General features: G+C 48.3%; 1 protein-coding gene across 3 annotated transcripts in view; it reads left to right on the forward strand.

Moving 5' to 3' along the window:
- The window catches only part of FLVCR2 (FLVCR choline and putative heme transporter 2), a 55047-nt gene that overhangs the window by 30150 nt on the left and 2911 nt on the right, over positions 1-21986 (forward strand). The window contains exons 3-10 of one of the 3 annotated variants that reach the window (XM_023628144.2): positions 1355-1495; positions 8510-8728; positions 13124-13191; positions 14442-14545; positions 17473-17583; positions 18598-18703; positions 18851-18962; positions 19540-19595. In XM_023628144.2, the coding sequence (XP_023483912.2) occupies positions 1355-1495; positions 8510-8728; positions 13124-13191; positions 14442-14545; positions 17473-17583; positions 18598-18703; positions 18851-18962; positions 19540-19595 (917 nt within the window). The other 2 variants (XM_001491139.5, XM_070250221.1) reach the window with 2 other exon arrangements.

Raw genomic sequence — 21986 nt, forward strand, 5'->3', positions numbered from 1 at the left:
TGGACAGAGGACTTGGTGTCCTGGAAGGCTGAGAAGCCATGGAGCCGTGGGTGAGAGCAGGAAAGAAGAATCCGGCCAGGGACCCTCACTCAGCCAGACTTTAAGTTCCAAACTGTGATGTTCCCACCTGCAAATTCTCATGTTTGTAGCTGGTGAGGGCATGGTCCTTTGCAGCTGAAATCTGGGCGATAGGACACTGCTACGTTTTGGCATGTTATTATCAAGCACAGATAGTAGCTCATTGAGTAAAGAACTGAGAAATCTTATCTGAATTCTGTTTTGTGGTTGCCAAGTCCTTGAGCAAACACCTGCTGTTGCAGAGGTAAATAACCTCTTGCCTTGCTTTGATTCCCCTGATGGAAGGGGAGGTGAACAGGCAAGACAATGGATGAGGGGTTCCCAATGGCGGGAAGTCATACAGGACTGTTTCCGGAGAAGGAAGAAGCTGGGCTCTGAAGTCAGGAGGCTGGAGGGTTTTCTGGGTGGGGAGCCCTTTGATCTTCAAGAGAGTAAACCTCATTAGCAGAGCTTCCTCTTACTGGAAACAGCCTATTGACCTTTGAGGAGTGTTCTCATGGAGTGTGGGGGAGGCCACGCAGTGTTTGCTCGGACCCAGTTAGGGGACCATTTTAGCCAAATGACTGGCTAAACTGATCTGCCCCCCAGAGAACTGAATGGCAATCAGTGCAGACAAATGGATTGGCCCAGTTGCACTGAAAATAGGATACAGAATGAATGGTTTTCCATGTCCCCCTCAGTCCTTCGTATCTGAGTGGCTACTCCTGCAGGAGCATGTGTTAATCCTCTTGTCTCTTCGGGAGGCAGGTGTCTGACTCAGACTTTGAGAAACTAGGAAAGGACCTGAGTTTTTCCAGTAGAAGAAGCTCCTTTCATTTCTTCAGGGAATATGTACCGGCTGCCATGTGCCAGGCTCTGTCTAATCGTGAGCAACACCATCCCTCCCCCTTGAGAGGAGCTCTGGTGCTCAGCCAGTAACTGGGCTCACTCATCCCAAAGCTCAGCCCTCACTGCCTTTCCATCCTTACGTTTCGACCGCATGTTCTCAGGGCTCTGTGCTGTGTTCTTTGCTGGTTGTTATGGGACTCCTTGATCCTTGAACATTGCCTGGGAGGCCCAGTGATGGCAGCCATTCAGAGTCCATTAAGGAAAAGCAATCAAAGATCTGCTCACTCAGCCACAGACAGAGAGACGCAGCTTCAAGAGAGGGGGCTGTAAAGGAGTTGAAGAATTACTGTTTCCTCTGGGAGTCTGGGCTCCTCCTCAGATGAGGGAGCCAGCTCTGCAGGGATGGGACCACAGGGATTTGTGGTGATCTCTGTCTCTTTCCTTTCAGTATTCAAGGAGAAGCCTAAACATCCCCCCAGCAGAGCACAGTCCCTGAGCTATGCCTTGGCGTCCCCTGATGCTTCATACTTAAATTCCATCGTCCGGCTCTTCAAAAACCTCAACTTTGTGCTGCTTGTCATCACCTATGGTAAGGTGCAGGTGTCTGGGAGTGTCCTTGAACAGGGAATGTGGGACAAGAGGCCTGATGTGTCTGTGCGTCTTACTTTTTCCAAATCTGAAATATGTATGTAACGTCATTGTTTGGGGTCAACCAGAAGAGTCAGCTGTGCCTCAGGCCCTTTGCATATTCTGTAAAGTTCACCTAGAATACCATTCTTTCCCATGTCAGGTTGCCTGACAAATGCCTGCTGATCTGTCAAGTCTCATCTCAGTGTCACTGCTATAAAGCAGTATTAGGTGACCTTTCCTCTTTTATTGTGCTGTTCCTGGCACATCTTAACACTCATCATTTTTTAAAAAGTGTTTCCAGCTCTGTCTTCCATCTAGACTGTGAACTCCCTGAGAGCAGAGGTTTACATCTTTTCATCGTTGTAGTTCCTCAGCAGTGCCCAGCCTGGTGTGGATACTCCACTAGCCATTGAATGAGTGAGGGAATGAATGCATACGTGAGTCTTGCCACAGGAACCACTCCTCAGACATCCTCCTTCAGCTTGTAACATTGACTCCTTTTTTACCTGAATGCAAAACCACGTCCTTCTTTCATTTCATTTTCTTGGCTTTTGAATAAATTTGAATATTTATGCAGGTATATTGGCTTACCTTTCCAGTGTGTTGTTTTCTGCATCTTCTTCCCAACGCTTCATACGAATGTTGGAGCAGACAAGGGCAAGGACAGAGCCTCATGGTATTCTGTTAAAGAGCATCTTTACAAATCCACCCGAATGTACTACTGTCCAGCCTACAATTGACTGTTTAATTTACCAGTAGTTTGATTAAAATCAAGAGTTAACAAGTGGGTGACATGCTCAGTAACCATAATCCAAAAAGAAATGGGATTGGTTTGACACAACTTATTCTAGTGAAACCCCAGTTCGCTATAACCTCATATTTTCTTTAGGGTGGCAAACCATGTGTTTTTTTTTCTTTTTTGCTGAATATTTGCCCTGAGCTAACATCTGTGCCAATCCTCCTCTATTTTGTATGTGGGTTGCACCACAGCATGGCCACCAGTGAGTGGTGTAGGTCTGCGCCCGGGAACCGAACCCCGGCAGCGAAGCAGAGCATGCCAAACTTAACCACTAGGCCACGGCGCTGGCCCCACCAACCATGTGTTTTATTGAACACATAAAGAACAATAATGTTTACTGTGTGCCAAGACTTTTCATACACAATTTGATTTAACTCCCACCACATCCATGTGAGGTAGGTACTGCAATCATCCCCACTTAACAGGTAAGGAGACTGAAACTCAGAGATTAGGACACACAGCTTTTGAGAGGCAGAGCCAGGATTCAAATACAGGTTTGTCTAACTCCAAAGCCTGCACTCTTTATGCCTGTTCCATTATTGCCTATGTTACTTCCTGAAATTGTGCCAGGGTTTCATTTTCGGCTTATCAATGCCCTTTATCTAAATAAAGGTGGTATCATCCACAGTAGAGAGACATCCTGTTTTTCAGGCATACACAACAGTTAGGTGACCTCTCACCTGGAATAGCTCTAGATGACCAGATTAGTGTTCAAGGTCTCCAGTCTCTAGTCCTCATTGTCTCCAGCTTCTCGGTTCTGAGTATGTCTCTGCGTTCATCCTCAGTATAAAGACAAATTTTCTAATACTTAAGATGTCCAACTAAAGAAGTTATGAGTTGCCTGTCACTGGGAGGTATTCAAGTGTGAATGGGACCAACCACTTCGTGGGGATATTGTGGGGAAAACCAGGCTATAGATGAATGGTGAAGCCAGATGACTTTTGGGGTCCCTTCTAGACTCAGGATTCCATGGCTCTAAGAAATTTCACTTTTCCCTGGAATTAAACATCTTCAGAGCATTAACCTTTGACCACCATAAACTTTATTGCATCTGACAGCAGGGTATTCAAGGCCTACCTTGGGATACTAGGGTAATGAGTATTTAAATAACTATTTTTTATGGATGAGAAGGGTGATGATGGTGATAACTGGGCAATGGTCCCATTCTAGAAGCTGTGGTCTTCAGTGCTGGAGGCTGTTGATGGCAGGTTCAGGTCACTGACCCATGAAAACAAGAAACAAGAACAAAATGTACCAGGAACAGCATTGCTCCTGGTCATTGAGGGGCTCAGCTCTGGGCCATGCTATGGGAGTAAGGGAACACCTTCTCTTTTCCTCTTGAATGGCTGGTTGCTTATATGGTCTTTAATCTGGCAGAGTGGTTTTAGTCCTGTACTTCTGGACACTCTTATCTCTTTGGTTAAATGATAACACAGGAAATAAATAGGGAAGCATTTCTGGAATGGTGGAGTCAGGACCTTAGGTAATCTGTTCCTCCATAAAGCAACAAGCACACTGACAAACATTGTCAAACCAGTTTTTTTAGAACTGTTAACCAAAGGTTTGCAACAACCCAAGGGACATTTATTTAAGAAAATGGCTGAATACTGGTAAGAACAGTGAGCTGTGTGTTTCAACTTGCCCTATTCTGAGACCCCTCTCTCAGGCTCTGCAGTACCTTGACAACCAGCAGCCTTGCAGCCATGATAGCAGTGAAAACCAGCAGCCTTGCAGCCACAGTAGCAGTGACAACCAGCAGCCTCGCAGCCACGGTAGCAGTGACAACCAGCAGCCTCGCAGCCACGGTAGCAGTGAAAACCAGCAGCCTCGCAGCCACGGTAGCAGTGACAACCAGCAGCCTCGCAGCCACGGTAGCAGTGAAAACCAGCAGCCTCGCAGCCACGGTAGCAGTGACAACCAGCAGCCTCGCAGCCACGGTAGCAGTGACAACCAGCAGCCTCGCAGCCACGGTAGCAGTGACAACCAGCAGCCTCGCAGCCACGGTAGCAGTGACAACCAGCAGCCTCGCAGCCACGGTAGCAGTGACAACCAGCAGCCTCGCAGCCACGGTAGCAGTGAAAACCAGCAGCCTCACAGCCACGGTAGCAGTGAAAACCAGAAGCATCATAGCCACTGGAGAGGGCAAAACAGTTTTGGGTCACCCCTAAGAGCCCCATCCCTTGGTCACTATTTCACCTATCTGGAAGGTCCCTGGAAAAGCCCTATGCAGAGGACTTGCTTATATTTGACCTGACTCAGAACTTGCTCAGTGGGAGAGCCCAATTTCTTGGGCATTTGTTGAAAATAATTACCGTTCAATGTCATAGCTGCCTGAGGTGCAGTAGCAGTTGGGGTAAGCAAGAGGCTGGCCAAAAATCTTGAAAGGAAAATCTAGAGAAAGAGATATCCATGGGGTCTTTGAAAAGCTCTGATATATTCTTAGGAATCTGCAAGTCCACATGCGTGTGCAGAGCTGTATACATGCCCAGGAACGATCTGAGAAAGCCCTGAACTCTCACCTCTGACTGCCCTTGAGGCTCTGTGCAAGCAGGAAGTGAAGACTAAGGCAGAGTTGTCACCTGCCTACTGGAGCATTAAAGTTAGCCCCAACACACACACAGAGGTCCTTGGTAAAGGGGGGAGACTTATTGGTTTAGGGTATTTAAGGAAATCTCTGTTTAATCATTAGCTTGCCACAAAGCTAATGGAGCAGAGATTTCAGTGGCACATGACAAAGAATACAGAATTTACAAAGTTAGTCCAGGAAAGTCACTAAACAAATAGCAGCAAGAGCAACAAATCCTGGGAGGGAAGAGAATCTCATTTCCAGAGTTGACATGGTATTTAAAATGTCCAGTTTTCAACACAAAATTATGAGACATGCAAAGAAACAGGAAAGCATTGCCCATACATGCGTGATAGAAAGTGTCCCTGAGGAAGCCCAGACGTTGGACATAATAGACAAAGATCGTAAATCAACTACTGTAAATACAGCCAAAGAGCTAAAAGAAACCATGTCTAAAGAATGAACGAAAAGTAGACAATGATGTCACACCAAATGGAGAATATCAATAAAGACGGAAATAAAAAAGAACCAAATAGAAATTCTGGAGTTGAAAACACAATACCTGAAATGAAAAATTCACTAGAAGGCTCACCATCAGATTTGAGCTGGCAGAAGAAAGAATCAGTGACCTTGAAGATAAGTTGAATGAAATTATTGTGTGTGAGGAATATAAAGAAGAAGAGAACGAGGAAAATGAGCGGAGCCTCAGAGACCTGTGGGAAACCATCAAGAATACAGCGTATGCATAATGGGAGTCCCAGAAGGAGAGGAGAGAGACAAAGGGGTGGAAGTAAATCATCATTTAAGTTGAGATACTGCTAAACTAAAAAAGCAGTTCACTTCTGAGTCTCTGGAAGCATTTGACTCTATTGTGTATAGACAGGATTTATTAACATTTTTCTCTAAGGCCTAGGATTACCCCAGTGAGAGGGAGTTAAGCTAACCTAGGTATTTGGACACATTGCAGAAAACCACAAGCCTTATTTCCATGGTAGAGAATTGGACTTGGTGACAGGGCTCTTTCCCAACAGGGAAATGATTCTTAAGCTTAATTGCTGATTTGAAAAATATTTTGAGTCATTATTATGTATCAGGCACCATGTTTAGTGCTTACAGGTGTTATCTCTTTTAATCTTCAAAACAGACCCAGGACTTAGGTCCTTAACTCTATTGCATTTTATACCTGCGGAAGCAGGCTCTGGTTTAGTTCCTTGCCTACATTTGGACAGCTAGTGAGTAACAGAGCTTGGATATAAACTTCTGTCTGTCTGATGCCAAAGCCCATCTTCCTGACCACTGCGCCATTTTGCCTTTTCATGCAGATGGGAGCCTCTTGGAGACAGAGCTGGGGCTCTTTTCTTAGTGTGCTTGCCTGAGCGGTCTTTGGGTCAACCTAGGGGAGTATGTCCTTCCTCAGATTCAGTCCTCCAGACCAGTTGCCTGGGGGTTGCTTTCTTCTAAGGTGTAGGTGTAGAGCTCTAGGGTTTTGGAAGCAGGACCCACCTACATTGACCAGCCATCTTTGGGATTTGGGGGTGATGGGGTCTCAGCCTTAGTGTGTCTCTCTCTATGGTTTACAGGCCACGTAAAGGCAGTGTCTGGCATGCAGGCCACCTCAGAATCTCTACTTTCTTCTCCCACTGTCTTTGCTCCCAACTAAAACAACAACAAAAATCCCTCTATAAATTCAGCTGGAGACTTTGAAATCCCCCAGAGATTCCCCAGCATATGCACCCTCCGTGTAGTTTCCGGTTAGGCTGTGAAGAGGGAAATGGTCCATACTTTTTATATTATGCATATGTTGTTCATATTTTCCTCTGAATTATATGCACTTAAGAGCACGTAGCTTGGAATCAAGCAGATGATAGCGTTTTACAGGCACATTTGCTGGACGTTGTCAACAAAAATAATCCATAACCAATCTATAAATGAAAATTTGGGTGAGTTTATTCTGAGCTGAAATCTGAGGACCATGGCCTGGGGCCTTTCTTCCCAAAGGAAGAAAGGGCACCAAAGAAGTGGGGTGCACAGACTGGTTATATACCCCCAGAGAGGATGTTTCACATAGGATTGAAATGTCCTTTTTACAATAGTCAGACTGCTCTGTCGGCACAGCAATTGATGGAAATAGCAGGTAGGTCTTCTGTCTCAGTGAACACAGCAGGGTGGCAGTCTATTGTCTCCAGCTGGGTGGTCACAGGTGAGCTGGGTGGTCACAGGTGAGTGCAGCAATCAGTTCCTAGCCTAAGGAAAGATGCTTATCCCTAAGGAAATGCCAATGTGGGAGGGGGAGGGAAGTTGCACCTTTATCTCAAGGGCCTTTGTTCTGGCCATAGGAAATGTCTAAGCAGATATACAATGCGTGCACAATAGCCACAGTCAGGCCCTTTTGGAAAAAACAAAGTCAGGCCGAATTAGGTTTATACCAAATGGCTTCCTCATATACTCCAATGTATCCTATTGCTTGCCATTTTTATTTGTCAATGTGAATGTACATCTTGGAGTAAGAGCCTTGAATGCTGGACCAGTGAGTTCAGAGTTGGCACATACAAAGTGGGAGGTCTGAGTTTAGTGTCAGCCCTACCAACTACTGAGTGTACCACCTTCACCCATTCTGTGCCTATCCTCTAATTACCTTCCCTCAAAAAATAGTAATAACATTTGCTTCCCGTTGGAGTACTCCGAATGGAAATGAAAGCTTTTAAAGCACTTGTGAATAAAGACACTGTGGGCATCCACCTTGCTGTTGGTTGGTAAATTTGCTGATTTTAGTCCCATGTAACTTTGGGGCATATTTAGGGTAAAAAATTATTTGTTTATCTGAAATTCAAATTTAAGTGGATGTGAAGCTGGGTACCTGAGGGTTACTGTAAATATTCCAGAAGATTACCTTTCATCTTGCTATGAAAAGAAGTTAATCTTGTCAATTTTCTGTTTTCTTGTTTAACCTGAGGGGTGACTCAAGGGTCACAAAGATTTATGACCTTGTTTCACAAAAGAAAAAGAATGCTTTCAGGGAAGTTACGATCACCAGATAACCAGCCCCCAGCTGCTGTTGGCCCCAGAAGTCAGAATGTCCAAGGGCTTTTCTGGAGTGAAAGAAACATGGGTTACCCCTTTGTTTCTCTGAAACTCCTCCTGCCAAACCCCTTAGCATTACACAACCCCCTGCTTTCTTCTCTTGTGAAGGCAGATTTGAGAGAACCTATCCTTCTGCTTTCTCATCTTGGCCAATTAGAATAAACCTTTCTCCATCTTCCAGCACTGATGTCTTGGTGATTGGCGCATCAGGCACATGAACTTGAGGTTAAGAGTTTCCTTTGTTGTTGTCTTTTCTTAAATCTGGCAGCCCAGCTTGGAGGGGAGGTGCAGAGGTTGGGTTTGTGCTGGATGTTGCAGCAATATCACAGGAACAAGAACCTGCCTCCTCCTCTAGTAAAATACCTCCCCTCCTCCAAGTTTGGTGACGCAGGAAGATGTAGGCTGCAGCCAGATTCTCCTCGGGTCTACCAGAGGGTGGGGGAGGGCAGGGCCTGTGATGTGTCTGAGCAGTGGGGTGCCGTGAAGAAAAGAGCCTTTCTTTGGCTGCCTTCTCCTTGTGTCTCTAGGTCTTGCTTCCCCACGGCCTCCGTTATGTCTTGTCAGCAGAGGTGTAACAACTGCCATGTTGAAAAGAATCATTGAAAAGTCACCTCCTCTAGAGAATGTCCTCAAAGGCAGTACTTTCCCATGTCATCCCGCAGCCTTGCCTCCAGCTGTGCTTCTGAATTGTCTTCCAGTGTTGGTCATCGGGAGTCCTGAGGACACCTTTCCTTGGGGCTCTCAAGGTACTTTCCCACTGCCCCACCCACATGGGCCTAGGGAGGGTGCTTTGGGCCCCTTCTGAGATCCTGGCTTCAGAGTGGGTATAGAATCCTCTGGATTCCCTGGTGCTTTGCTGAGGTCTGGCTGGCCCTTTGAAACAAGAGTTCACTACAAGTTCAGGAAGGACGGAAGGGAAATGAACACCGAGTAGTTCACAGAGTAGAGATAGGATCTGGGATCAGTGTTTCCCAAGCTTCCTGATGACAGAACCCCCCTGGGGTGCTTGGTTGAATGTGTGCATAGATGTCCCTGTGTCTCCTGCAAATTCAAATTCAGAAAGTCTGAGTTGCGGCCTGGGAATCAGCTTTTAACAAGCATTCCAGGCGATTCTGGTGGGCGGCGGGGTTGAGAGCTTCTAAAGCAGGTGTGTTATGGATCATCTTCACGGTCTTGAAGCCCCTTCCATCCCAGCTGCCTCCATGGTAACCCCAGCACCTGGGGGCCTGGTTTCATATTCTCAAGGCCATTTATTCCAAACTCCAGCGAGTTTAACAACACTCAGGGTTTTTTCTTGTTATTGTTTTTAAACTGCAGGTTCCTAGCCCCATTCCAGAAGAATCAGACTTAGTAGGTACAGGGTGGAGTCCAGGCGTCTGCATTTTTAAGCTCTCAATCCTTCTAATGCCAGTGTTCTCTGGACCACAGTTTGAACAAACTGGTCTTGACAAAGGGGAGAAACTCAGAGTGATGACACGTCCTTCCTACCTTCCTAAAGCCCGTCTCCTCAGTGACCGAGTCTTCTCCCAGTGACAGATACCAGGATGACCAGGCCTTTCAGGGGATCACATTTTCTCCCAGGAGTACAGCCCTGACCTGGCAGCCTTGCCTTGCTGGGGACAATCACACCCAAATACAACACAGTGGCCTCTCTTCCTGTGAGAGGGGCTCACACACAGGGCGGAGCACGCATTCATTCCTGCCCTTCAGTGTGGACGCCGAGCCCCCTGATTTGGGCAGTGGAGTGAATCTGTGCTGTTTAACCATGTCTGGTGACCTTTGACAATATGGGAGGGATATCTAGATTAAAGATTGATTCAGAAAGCATACAGAAGCTCCTAATTCCTCTAGGGTTGGAGTTTAGAAACAATTGGAAAGGATGGCAGCCTTCCAGGGTGAGCCCCTGCTACCCCCCCACTCCCCTTCCCCCAACCCTGCCTAAGTGCTGATTCAGCCCCCTGTCTGGCTGGGAGCTGGGATGGCTATTGCTAAATCACAGGAATCTAGCAGAAACAGTGGGTCTCAAATTTGAGCACTAGCAGAATTACCTGCAGGGTTTATTCCAACAGAGATTGCCAGCCCCTCCCCCAGAGTTTCTCCAGCAGTAGGTCTGGGGTGGGTCAAGAATATTTGCATTTCTAACAAGCTTCCAGGTGGTGCTGACGTGGGACTGATTTCCCTAACTCCTTGAGCTCTATGACCCTGCTCAGCTTCAGTAGTGTGGGTCAGCCTGCTCAGGGTTTCTGTCTCCCTCCGCGTTTTTCAGGGTGACAGAGGTGCTGGTGTTGGAGGTGGGGTTGCTTTGCGCCAGTTCTCCCTCTGCTTCCTGTGGATTCTGCCCTCCTTGTTCATCCCAGCTGGGCCCCAAGCTGAGGGCAGTCATCCCACCTGACGCTAAGCTTGACTTGAGCGTCCTCTTGCCCCTTGTAGCGTTGGGCCAGGACCAGAGGCTGAGAGAGGAGTAAGGAGCAGGAAGAGGGGCTGATTCATCCTTCGCCCTGCCCACACTCCACCCCACCCCCTTTCAGGAACGTGTCTCCTTGTGGGACCTCTTGACTCAGGAATGGAATTTCCAAGTGGCTGGGTGTGTGGTATGAAGGTTAGGTATGTTTGTTGGGTAAGAAGTTGCTGAGAGCCTCAAAGTCCGCATCACCCTCCTCTTGGCAGTTGTAGCAACATTTGGTGATACTTCTGGGTTTGCCAACCCACTGTGGCCCTGTGCCCCTCAGGAGGCAGCACTGAGCCCAACCTTGCTACTTCCCTGAGGAGACCTGCCTACATAGACTGAGACACGAAACTGTTAGTCGCCTGAGCTGGGGAAATCTTTTTTTTTTTTTTTAAAGATTGGCACCTGGGCTAACAACTGTTGCCAATCTTCCTTTTTTTTTCCCCAAAGATTGGCACCTGGGCTAACAACTGTTGCCAATCTTTTTTTTTCTTCTTCTTTATCTCCCCAAACCCACCCTGTACACAGTTGTATGTCTTAGTTGCACGTCCTTCTAGTAGTGGGATGTGGGACACTGCCTCTATGTGGCCTGAGAAGCGGTGCCATGTCCCCCTGCCCAGGATCCGAACCCTGGACCGCTCAGCGGAGCGCGCGAACTTAGCTACTCGGCCACGGAGCCGGCCCCTGGGGAAATCTTTGAGAATCAGTTTTGTGAGGATGTAAAGTAGAGTGATTAAGATTGAGGACTTTGGCACCATATAGTCTGGATTCAAATCCAGCCCTGCCTCTTACTACCTTTGTGGTATGGGAATGGAAACAAAACCTCTTTTCCCATTTTGCATGAGAAAATTTGGTCTACACTGAACTTTGTGTCTCCTTCCTTTGGAAACCTGTTAAGGGCGTAAGTCATCTGCATTTAGGCAACGTTGCTTATGCTAAAAATGACCTCTTGGGATAAGATGACTGCAGCTGGGCTGGGAGACCTTTTCATATCTGGTAGGAAGCCATTCTTTGTGCGTCTCTGAGTACGGGGACTCTTTTCACTGGCCTGCCCTTTATGGGGACCTGGAAGCTATGCCTATGGAGTCATTACGAGCAACAGTAGCTCCTGTGAGGTGTTGAACCAGGGACGCCATATCTCCCTCCCCTGCACCTGAGCCATCACCCTGGGGGCCAAAGAGGATAGCTTCTGGCTGGCTCCGTGGCCTGGGGTTCTATGGACCGGTTCCTTTGAAGAGGAACTCCTGAGGCTGCCCTGCCCACGGGCTGTCCTCCACCCGTCTAAGTGGTTCTAAGGTCAAGTGTGCCGGTGGTAGACTTGGGAGCCTCAAAATTAGTTAAAATTAAAAAGACCCCTGGTGGGCATTACTGAGTGGCCTCTGTATTTGTTTTTAAAATCTGTGTGCATCTTTCTTGTCTATAAAATGGGGAAGATAATATTACTTACCATCTAGGGTTGTTATGAGGCTTAGAACATGTAAGGTGCTTCGAACAGTGTCTAGTACATAAGTATGTGCTGCTGCCAGCATCATCATCATCACCATCACCGTTATTGTGAAGGGAGGGCAGGAGCCCCTTTCTCCTTTGGGTCAGTTCCCGTCTGATCCAGTTACTAACTCACTGTATGACTTTGGACAAATGGCCTCATTCTCTAAGGACCCGGATTCTTACAGTATATTCTAGGTGCTCCATTTGTTACTGAGCCCTAAGGGACCAGTGACCCACAAGTGGGTCCTTTTGCCCGGGGCCACTCGTGCCCATAGAACGAGCCCAGGTTCGGGGGAGCAGAGCAGAAACGTCCTTCGTTGATGAATGGATGAGGAGGCAGAGCTCCCGCTCTAAAACACCTTCTCTCCAAGGGAGGGTGAGCAGGGTTCTTATGGGATGTGAAGGGGAACGGGGGCATTTGGGGCATGCACAGATCTTCCCTTCTTGCACCCGGCACCTTTTACACACATTTCCTTTTGCGCCTGGCACCCCATTGCCATCTTGGACCTTTCTGGTCTGGGCTGGTTGTGCAGTGTGGCCCCCTGGCATTGTTCTGCCTTGGTTCCTGTGAGCAAGCACAACTTCAAAACAAAGCACTAGATGTGGAAAATGTTTTAGGGACTTCTCTGGGTGACGCATTTGTTGAATGAGTCGATGAATTAGGAGAGTCCACTAAATGCTCTTTAGGGTCCTTTCTGGTTTCAAATATAAGAATTTGTGTGACATTGAATCTGAGAAGAAAGTTGTAAGACGGATGGAGAAAGAGGTGAGAAGCCACCTGTGGAGGGAGTGGTGTCAGGGGTCAGAGGTCTGGAGCAGTCTGGAGAGGGGAAAGGTCATCAGGAGGAAGTGGAAGGTGCCAGTAGTTGCACTGACCCCATAGGCCTAGCCAACACTTAAGAGGAATGTAGACGGTTCTGACTTGGAAGTCATAGTTTCCAGAGCCTGTGTTTCCAGGGCAGAGTTAAAGGGATCAAGGGCAATGGTTGTGGCCAAGGAAAGGTTCAAATGGTTACGTTTGGTTGTTTTGGAATATTTCTTTGAGAAACACTGCAGGTAGCCTCATACGCCCTGGCTTTTTCGTCTCTGAGGACACCACTCATCGTGGCAAAGAAGATGAGGACTTCCTTGACTCCTGGGGGGAGAAGTTAGCAACGGCCCCAGTGGAAGGCTGACCCTAATGCTCTGTTTCTCCCTCCCTCCTTAGGTCTGAATGCTGGTGCTTTTTATGCCCTGTCCACTCTGCTGAATCGCATGGTGATCTTGCATTACCCGGTAAGGCAGATCCCTAAGCACGCTGCACTGTGGCTATGAGACTTCTGAGTGTGTCTTGGCCAGAGCTGGGGCAGCAGTTAATTCTTGGTTCTCTGTAGTTTGTGGCGGCGTGGTATGGTGGCGTATGCTTATATGATTTGGAGGGAGGTGGCCCTGGGTTTCAACCCCAGCTTTGGTGGTACTAACCTGTGTAACAAGCCAGTTAGCCTCTCTGAGCTCTCATTCTCTTTTCTGTGAAAGAAGTATAATTACTTCCTGATTACTTGTAGGATTAGAAAGTAAATAACATCATGTATGTGTATATATATGTATTCGTATCTATTATATATATGTAAAGCACAGAGCATGGTGCCTGGTGACACATGAGCTAAACAAATAGACATATAGAATCATATGAAATATTTAATTTATAAAATATTAGCAAGGTTTAATTTGAGCTCTTAGTTGATCAACTGATCGTTCTTTCTAAATGTTTCCAGCATCAGTGAGGGCTGGACACTGGGAGTGGGATTCCGAGTGTCCTGGAGTCAGGAATCCTGGGCCCAGCCCTCTTTTGAAAGGACGAGGGTCTCCCACTTTGGGAGGTGGTGGCCACCGTGGCTCAGCGTTCCAGAGTTGGCATTTGACAGGTTTGAGTTCAAATCCTAGCTGTGTACTTAATAAATGCCTCATGACCTTGGGCCGGCAGGTTAATCCAACTGTGCCTCAGTTTCCTCATCTGTAAAATAGGGAATATTCGTTCCTAACCTTATGGTGGGGAATTATGAGAGTTAATGAGATGGTGTAAAGTCCTCAGCATGGCGTCTGCCTTATAATAAGCACTCAGAAATGTGTACCTCTTCTCTTCCTCTTCCTTTGGCACTGATAGCTCAAAACCTAAGGATGGAATGTTTGGATATACATATTTCAGTTTCCCCATCTGTGAAATGGGAATAATGAGAAATCAAAGGGTTGCTGTCAGGATTAAATTTTTTAAAAAATCTACCCAAAAGTGGTTCCAAGGACAGAATTGGGTTCCCCCCAGCATCCAGCATCACGCACACACTCCGGAGTATGTTATGTTGGGAGGAACAACCATTCTAGGACTCTCTCCCCACTGCAGCTTCCTACAGACCACCTTCCTGGTACTTTCTGAGAACTGGCTCTAATGGAGCCCGAGTTGCCTGCCTTTGCCCCTTGGCCATGGGGACTGTGCCCTGTCCAGTGTCTTGTCCCCTCACTGAGTGCTCATCTGGGCTGTGGATTCCCAGGGGGAAGAAGTGAACGCTGGAAGAATCGGCCTGACCATCGTCATAGCTGGAATGCTCGGGGCTGTGATCTCAGGCATCTGGCTGGATAAGACCAAAACCTACAAGTAAGTGACTTCCTCCTGGACTGTGAACTGGGGACCCATGTTCTGAAGTGACACATTCGTTAGCAATACGGCTCCAAAGGTTTGGGTGCGGCAGCTCGGGGTTTGAGTGGTCAAGCGGGCAACTGAAATTTATCTTCTCCGAGCCTCAGTTTCCCCATTTATAAAATAAGGGAAACAATAGCCGCCCCGTGGAGATCTTAGGAAGATTGAGGTGGAGGACATGAGGCCAAGCACGGCACCTTCCCCAGTCCCAGCCCCCAAGCAGCTTGTGCAAGGTGCAGAAGAGGGAGAAATACAAATGAATGTGGAAAAATGGCAGCAGTTGGGAAGTTTGTGGAAACCCCAAAGAGCAGAGTGGGGAGGTGACTCCACTGCCCTGTGCCCATGGCTCCCTCTTGGACCCCATAGGTCAGCCAAGGTGCTCTGTGCTTCCTCCAGTTTGCAGTGTATTATCTTGCAGTTGCTTACACCTCATTGGTAAATGTTGTGATGTGCTTTGGGCCTGAATGCCCAACACCCACTGAGATTTTAGTGTACGCCAGGCTATCCAGGATGCTTGTTAGAAATACGGATTCCTGGGCCCCACCCTCAGGATGCCAGTTCAGTAGGAGAATCTGCATTTGTAAAAAGCAATCCCAGGGTCTCAATTCAGTAGTCAGCCTTGGAGAAAAGTCTCTGGAGAACAGACGTCCGATATCCTTCTCTTCTTGTAGTGTCCTTCCAGTCCTCTGCATGCAGTGAGTGCTCAATTAATGCTGGCTGGCAGGGTAGCTGCCAGGGTTGTCCTGCGCTGAGGCAGGGCAGTCCTCTGGGCTGCTTTGTCAAGGCCTCCAAAGTTCCCAGTGTCTGGAGGCGACAGACAGTAGCAGACCTGTTCTCTCCACACAAACCCGCTTCTGTGAGGCTGTGGTCAGACCAGGTCTCAATCTGGCCACCCTAGTCAAAGGCCCATTGAGGCCATCCCTGGGGATGTGGCAGCTTGGCTGAATATGACGAGGAGCCCGGGTTGGCTTAATTACTGCTGGTGGAGCTTGGCTGCCGTCTTGTCTCTGCCATCTGTCAATTGCTTGCTCACGGCCAGACACCAGAGCCCTGAGGCCTGGCCACCCCCAAGCCGGGGAACAGCAGGGTCCCTTTTTCCAGGGCTTGCCCTGTGGCAGGAGAAGGGAGGGATTGGAATGTCAGCTGGGCTGGGACGTGGGCAGCCAGGTGATTCAGACGAACTGGAGAATACAATGGAAGGGCTGGGGAGGACACCTCAGAACCTAAGCGTCACCAGTTCCTGGTGTCCCCTGATGTCTCACTTCTGCAGGCAGCAGTACTACGCAGGCAGAGAAAGGAGGTGAGAGCTCTGTGATCTGGTTATTTCGGTGACATTTCTCCCCTCCCTAAGGCTCCCAGATTTGTTCTGTTTGGTTTGGAGGCTGGAAATTGGGTCGTCCGATCCCTTGATGTCAGGCTGAGACTATAGATAGTTCTTCTAGAAAGATGGGTCAGTGGTTTAAACTGAAGCTATGATTAAACAAACATGCAAAGATGAGCTTGTGGGCTCAGCGAGAGAGCCTGGTGTCCATGAAGGTGCATTCTGCAGGGTGGGGGATGGGGAAGCTCCTCTACCGTCAGCAGCTCTGAGCACTGGGTGGGGGGCCTCCTTCAGAGGCTCTGGCCTTAAGCTTTTCCAAAGATGCCACCACACAGTGCATTAGTATTCCTGGGTGCTGTGGCGGAAAGAGTGCAGGGTTCCAATCCCAGTCCTGCATTTACTCAACAGGTGTCTTTGGACAAACAACTTAACTGGCTGAGCCTCAGTTTCCTCATTTGTAAAAGTAGTGATAGTCATGCATTTCTTGCCCGGGTTTTGTGAGGGTTGAGTGAAATAATAAATGCCTGTGAAGTGCTTCGCAGAATTCCTGGCGCCTGATAAATGCGGTATCAGTAGGACATAGCCTCAGTCTGCATTGCTGGCGCCCCAGCTGTGTTTCTGGCTCCAGGGGAAAGCAGTGAAGGCAGTCAGCTTTCCGTGTCGGAGTCCTGATGTGCGAGGCGGGAGGGAGGAGGGCTGTGCAGAGCCGGGCCCTGCAGTGAGTGGGGCAGGGAGAGGAATGCAGGTCCCGCGGCAGAGTCAGGGCCCAGCAGAGTCCTGAGCGCACAGCACGGGAGGAGACACGTGTGGAGGGCACAATCAGGGTGAGGCTGAAACCGAAACCAGCACGTTGCTGTTGGTCCTTCCCAGGGGACAGACACAGGGAGATGTCACAGGGAGTGGGCAGAGCCTTCTCACTTTTGCTTTGGAGTCAAGCACTAGTTCAGGGCTGGAGAATGTTCTCTCTCAGTCCTGCTGTCTGGAGTGGAGTGGTTCAGACTCAGCAGGAAAAGCTGTGCTGCTACTGTGCACGTGGCAACAGGAAGAACTCAGAGAAGACAGAGAGAACCTAATGACACTGCCCAGCATTGTCATGGGGTGGTGGGGACAGCAGACAAGCAGAATCAGATGGCTTCTGGGGTAGTTCTGCATGCCACTGCCACCTGACCAGAGCTCGTGTTGGTCCTGTTTAGTTTTTTGGTGCAGGATGAGGCAAGGAAGGGCTGTTCCCTTACTGCTGTGGGTAGACATGACGAGTCAAGGTGCTGCTAGATGTCGTTGAGAGTGTTCTGCAGGAGGACACACGTGCAGCAGACAGCTTCATGCTTACTGGTCTCACCTTTTCTAGCACTGACCACAGTGTACTTCAGGAATTATTTGTGTGATCATTGGTTTAGTGTCCACCGACCTCTTGGACAGAAAGTTCTATGAGAGCAGATGTCCCAGCACACAGCAGACGGCTTGACACACAGCAGGTGCTCAACAGATACTTGTAGAATGAATGAATGAATGATCCTGTTAAAGTCAGAAGTGTATGACTCAACCTCTTTGCCTCTGCTTGTAGGGAGACAACCCTGGTGGTCTATATCATGACTCTGGTGGGCATGGTGGTGTACACATTGACCTTGAACCTGGGACACCTGTGGGTAGTGTTCATCACCGCTGGCACAATGGGGTAAGTTTCACCTCTAAGCTGTTTACCTGGAAAGCACCATCCCATGGCTCCTAGAGCTGGTGACATCCTAGGAAGCAATATTGATCCCTTTGCTGCCTTCTCACTCACCTCTGGGGATGGAGAAATGGTGCCAAGATGTCCTGTTTACTTGCAGCACTTCAAAAGGCCACCTCGGGCTCCCAGGCCCATCCCTGTGGTGGGATGGAGTGTGTCCTTCACAGACCTCTGGGAGGCTAGGACACGTTCAGAGGTTTTTTCAGCTCTGCCTGGGACCACATGGGGTCACAGCTCTGTGACCCCATGAGCTGAGAGTCAGAAAGTCTGGGTCCTGGTCTCAGCTCTGGTGCTGACTATTAGACCACAGACCCATCACTTAACCACTCTGGCCTCCGTTTCCTCATCTGTAAATGATGAGTGGCCTGCCTGAAGAGGGGCCTGCTCAGCTTTACCTCCCAATCATTTTTGTGTAGGCAGTTCATGAGTATGTATGTTTGTGTGTGTGCGTGAGAAAGAGAGATTCAGAGAGACAGACAGACACTGAGTCCTTCTCAGCTGGCAGCTCTGTGGAGGGAAATAAGGAGGACTCTGAGCTCCTTGTTCCAGGTCTCTGAGGGCCATGGAGAAGCTGTTCAATATCCAAGAACTTCCCATTCCCAGCATAGGGCCTGTGTACCCAGGACACAGAATTTCTTGGCTGAGGACTGAACACTCCAGGCATCCCCAGCCCTTCTGTAAATGCTGACTCTGCCTGTAATTGATGGCTGGACAGAGAAGAAGCAGGGGACCCCTAGAGGCCCCCTGAGCACAAAGCCTCCATATGAACTTCCTCCTGGCCTCCAGGGGTCTCTGTTTCCTTGGTATGGCCACCTGGGGGATGGCCTGATCCATTCAAGGGCCTGGCATGTCTTGATGGGAAGAAACAAAACAGGAAAGGAGTTCTAAGGGAGGAGGTGGGCCCCGATCCTTCTTGTTCTGGAAGTTCTCCATCACCTTGTTCTGTGGTCTGGCCTTCAGCTTCTTTATGACTGGCTATCTCCCTCTGGGATTTGAATTTGCTGTGGAGCTGACATACCCAGAATCAGAAGGCATGTCGTCTGGCCTCCTTAATGTGTCTGCCCAGGTAAGGCTCTTATTTGGTAGGGGCCCCAAAGCAGTGGCTCTTGGTTCGCTGCCTGGCTTGGCTGGCACAGGCATTGCATTGTGGGAGCTGAGTTCCTCCACGGGCTAGTTGGCTGGGCCCTTATTTCCACTCTTTGTGCCTTTCCAGGTATTCGGGATCATCTTCACCATCTCCCAGGGCCAGATTATCGACAACTTTGGGGCCATGCCCGGAAACATCTTTCTGTGTGTGTTCCTCACCCTTGGAGTAGTCCTCACTGGTGAGTCAGGGCCTCAGGACAAGATGGCACTCAGGCTGCCTATGGGCTTACGCTGTTGGCAATTTGGGACCCCAGTATCTTGACTGATCACACAGATTGGGGGTACACATGCAGGAGGTTAGGGTCCTTGTTAGGGAATCTGTTTGGGAGGCAGTAGCATGTATTGATGGAATGACTATGGGCTTTGGTGCCAAAAGACCCTCATTTGAATCCCGGACCATGACACTGATCTCCATAGCTATCTGACCTTGGCCAAGTGAACCAAGTTCTGGGAGTCTCCCTTCCCTCTTCTGTAAAATGGCGATTGTTGCGAGGATTAGAGCAATGTGTGCCAACTCCTTGGCAAATACAGGTGATCTATGAAGGTCAGTGTCATCATTGGCTTTTGCCTGTCAGGGACAGCAGGCTTTATCAAGGTGGCTGATGGTACCCCCAGCTCTCTGGAATATGCGAAGTAGGTCTGGGATACCTGTGACCATAGGGAAAATGAGGGCTCCCCCTTGGATGAAGTTGACCATTGGTTGGCTTGATAACTGTGTTTCTCTGTTGCTCTTCCTTCTCGACCCCTTGACCTCAGCATTCATTAAGGCAGATCTCCGGAGGCAGAAAGCAAACAAGGAAACTCCTGACAATGTGAGTATGTGGGAGCTTGCTGGGCAGAGTTCTGAGTTCTTGGCTTTGCTGAGGATGTGGCTACATCGGTGGGGGCCGGCGGAGCTCCCAGAATGGACTGGTTTTATGGTGGCTGTGAGACCATCTCAACTCTCACAAACATGGCGCCCAGAGTTTGCTCAGTGGGTGTTTCAGCACTGCATTTCTGCTGCGCTTTCCCGGGCTCTTTTCCCACTTCCTGCCCTTCTCCTGGCCTCCCTGCTCTGGTCCCCAGAGGACATCACTATTGTCACAGTCTGCTGAGTAGTGCCCACCCCTCATCCTGAGATATGCCCTGAGGCCCTGGCTCCACTGCTTTCAGCCTGGGGTCCGTGGCTGGAGAGGAGAGGTGGCAGCCAGGCTTGACCATTCTGTCAGGGTGGTGGTGGCCCCAAAGCAGTAGCTCTGGTGGCAGATGACAGCTGCTTAGGCAGTGGGATGGGGATGGAGGGACTGGAGCCAATGGATTGCCAGTAGGGCTTTAAAAGGACAGTTCAGGAAGCAGGAGCTGATGGTGGTGGAAGGGGAAAGGACCAGGAGCATGATCTAGAACAGAGAAGTGTTTCCCATCTGCTCAAATTTGCTGGGAACTGTTTTAACCAAAATGTTAGGTATCAAATCTGACCCAGGATGAAAGGAATATCAAATCTGAGAAGGAGTAAAAGTGAGATATTTCTTAAAAAACAAAGAAAACACTGAAACCTGTTACAGAGATAATACACATTCTTTGTAGAAAAACAAAAAGATACAGAAAAGTGTACAATATTTAAAAATCACCTGTAATAGCATCATCTAGAGATGAGATGTTATTTTTTTGCATTTACTTATCCATGTCTATATCCACATATACATGTATTTTTTTAAAACAAAAATGGAATCTTCCTGTATCTGCTTGTTCATGTGTTGTGAACATTTTATCAGGTCATTAGTCTTTTATAACATACTTTTAATGACTGCACAGTGTTTTAATGACTGCGCATGGATAAACCATGATTTGTCTAACAGTTTTCTTGCCTGTGGACATTAGATTGTTTCCAATTGCTGTTATAAATAATATTGTGATTAATGTCCTGGAAGCTGAATCCTTGTGCATGTTGTTAAGCACAGTATTTCCCTGAGAAATGGATCAGTGGTCAAGCACATTTTTAGGACTTTGAAATGTATTGCTAATCTGTCCTCTAGAAAGCTACCATCAGCACTACCCATTCACGTTGCTGTAGCGGTGAATGAGTGCCAACACTGAGGATTTATCATTTTGAAAAGTCTTTGCCAATTTTCTCAGGAAAAAATGGATCTGAAAGAGGTACGTTTAGCATTTTAAGGATATGCGTTGGCAGACAGATGATGACCTTAGTTCTCTACTATCTGTCTTCTGATCTCATGCTCCAGAGCTGGCAGGCAGAGGCAGGTAGCCTGTGGGAGGAGGAGCCTAGGGCAGGAAACTCAGTGGGGAGACAGGGAAAGCCTTGGAGCAGAAATGCTATTCTCTAGATGGGGAGAGGCCCGGCGTCAGCACTGTGGAGACGGCTCTCCCTGTGCCGTGGACAAGGAAACCTAATGATGTGGAACACTTTGGTGGCTATATGGTGAGCCTGGGAAAAGGTGCCTGTACTAAACCAGGATAGATTTCTCGTGAAAAGGTTTCAATGTGGAATGTGACATATTGTGTCAAGTGATATGGCATTCTTCTATGTTTACTTTATAATCTGTGTTTACGTTGGCAGATATAGTCAGCCAAGAAGAATGTAAAGGTCACCTACAATCCTTGCACCCAGAGATAACCTAGTAACGTTTCTATGCATATGCTTGTGCACATTTGGTTTTCTGCCCTGCTTGTTTACTTAATATAGCTTACAACCTCTGCACACCATGACATTTTACAGCCTCATATCGACATACATGTATTTCCATTTCGTCTTGTTGAATGTTCAGGTTGTTCCACTATTTCACTATTCTTGCAGCCAGATCCTTGTGCACGTGGATGGCGTGGTTAATCAAGGTTGGAGGTGTTGGCTCAGTCACCTTCTGTGTGGAGTATTGGAAAGAGCACTGAGTAGGAGGAGACTTCAGTCTGGTGCTGGTGTCCCTCGATAACTCACTACGCGTCTCTGTCCCTCACTTACATCTGGGCCAGCTTAGTGTTAGGGGGAGGTCAGAGTCATGCTGGGCTGACACCCAGGGAAGCCAGGGCTGTCACAGAGCACCCCTCCTTGGAGCCCATCATTACACACCCCGTGGCAGTGAGTGTAAGTTAAGACCTGTGCCCCAGCACACGGATTCATTATCAGAGCCAGGGGAAGACACAGCCCACAGCAGATCTGGACAGAGCTGCTCTTTCTAATCAGTGAGGTGTATAGTTTTGGTAAAAAGAGA

This window comes from Equus caballus, chromosome 24 (genome assembly GCF_041296265.1).
Source record: "Equus caballus isolate H_3958 breed thoroughbred chromosome 24, TB-T2T, whole genome shotgun sequence".
NCBI lineage: Eukaryota > Metazoa > Chordata > Mammalia > Perissodactyla > Equidae > Equus > Equus caballus.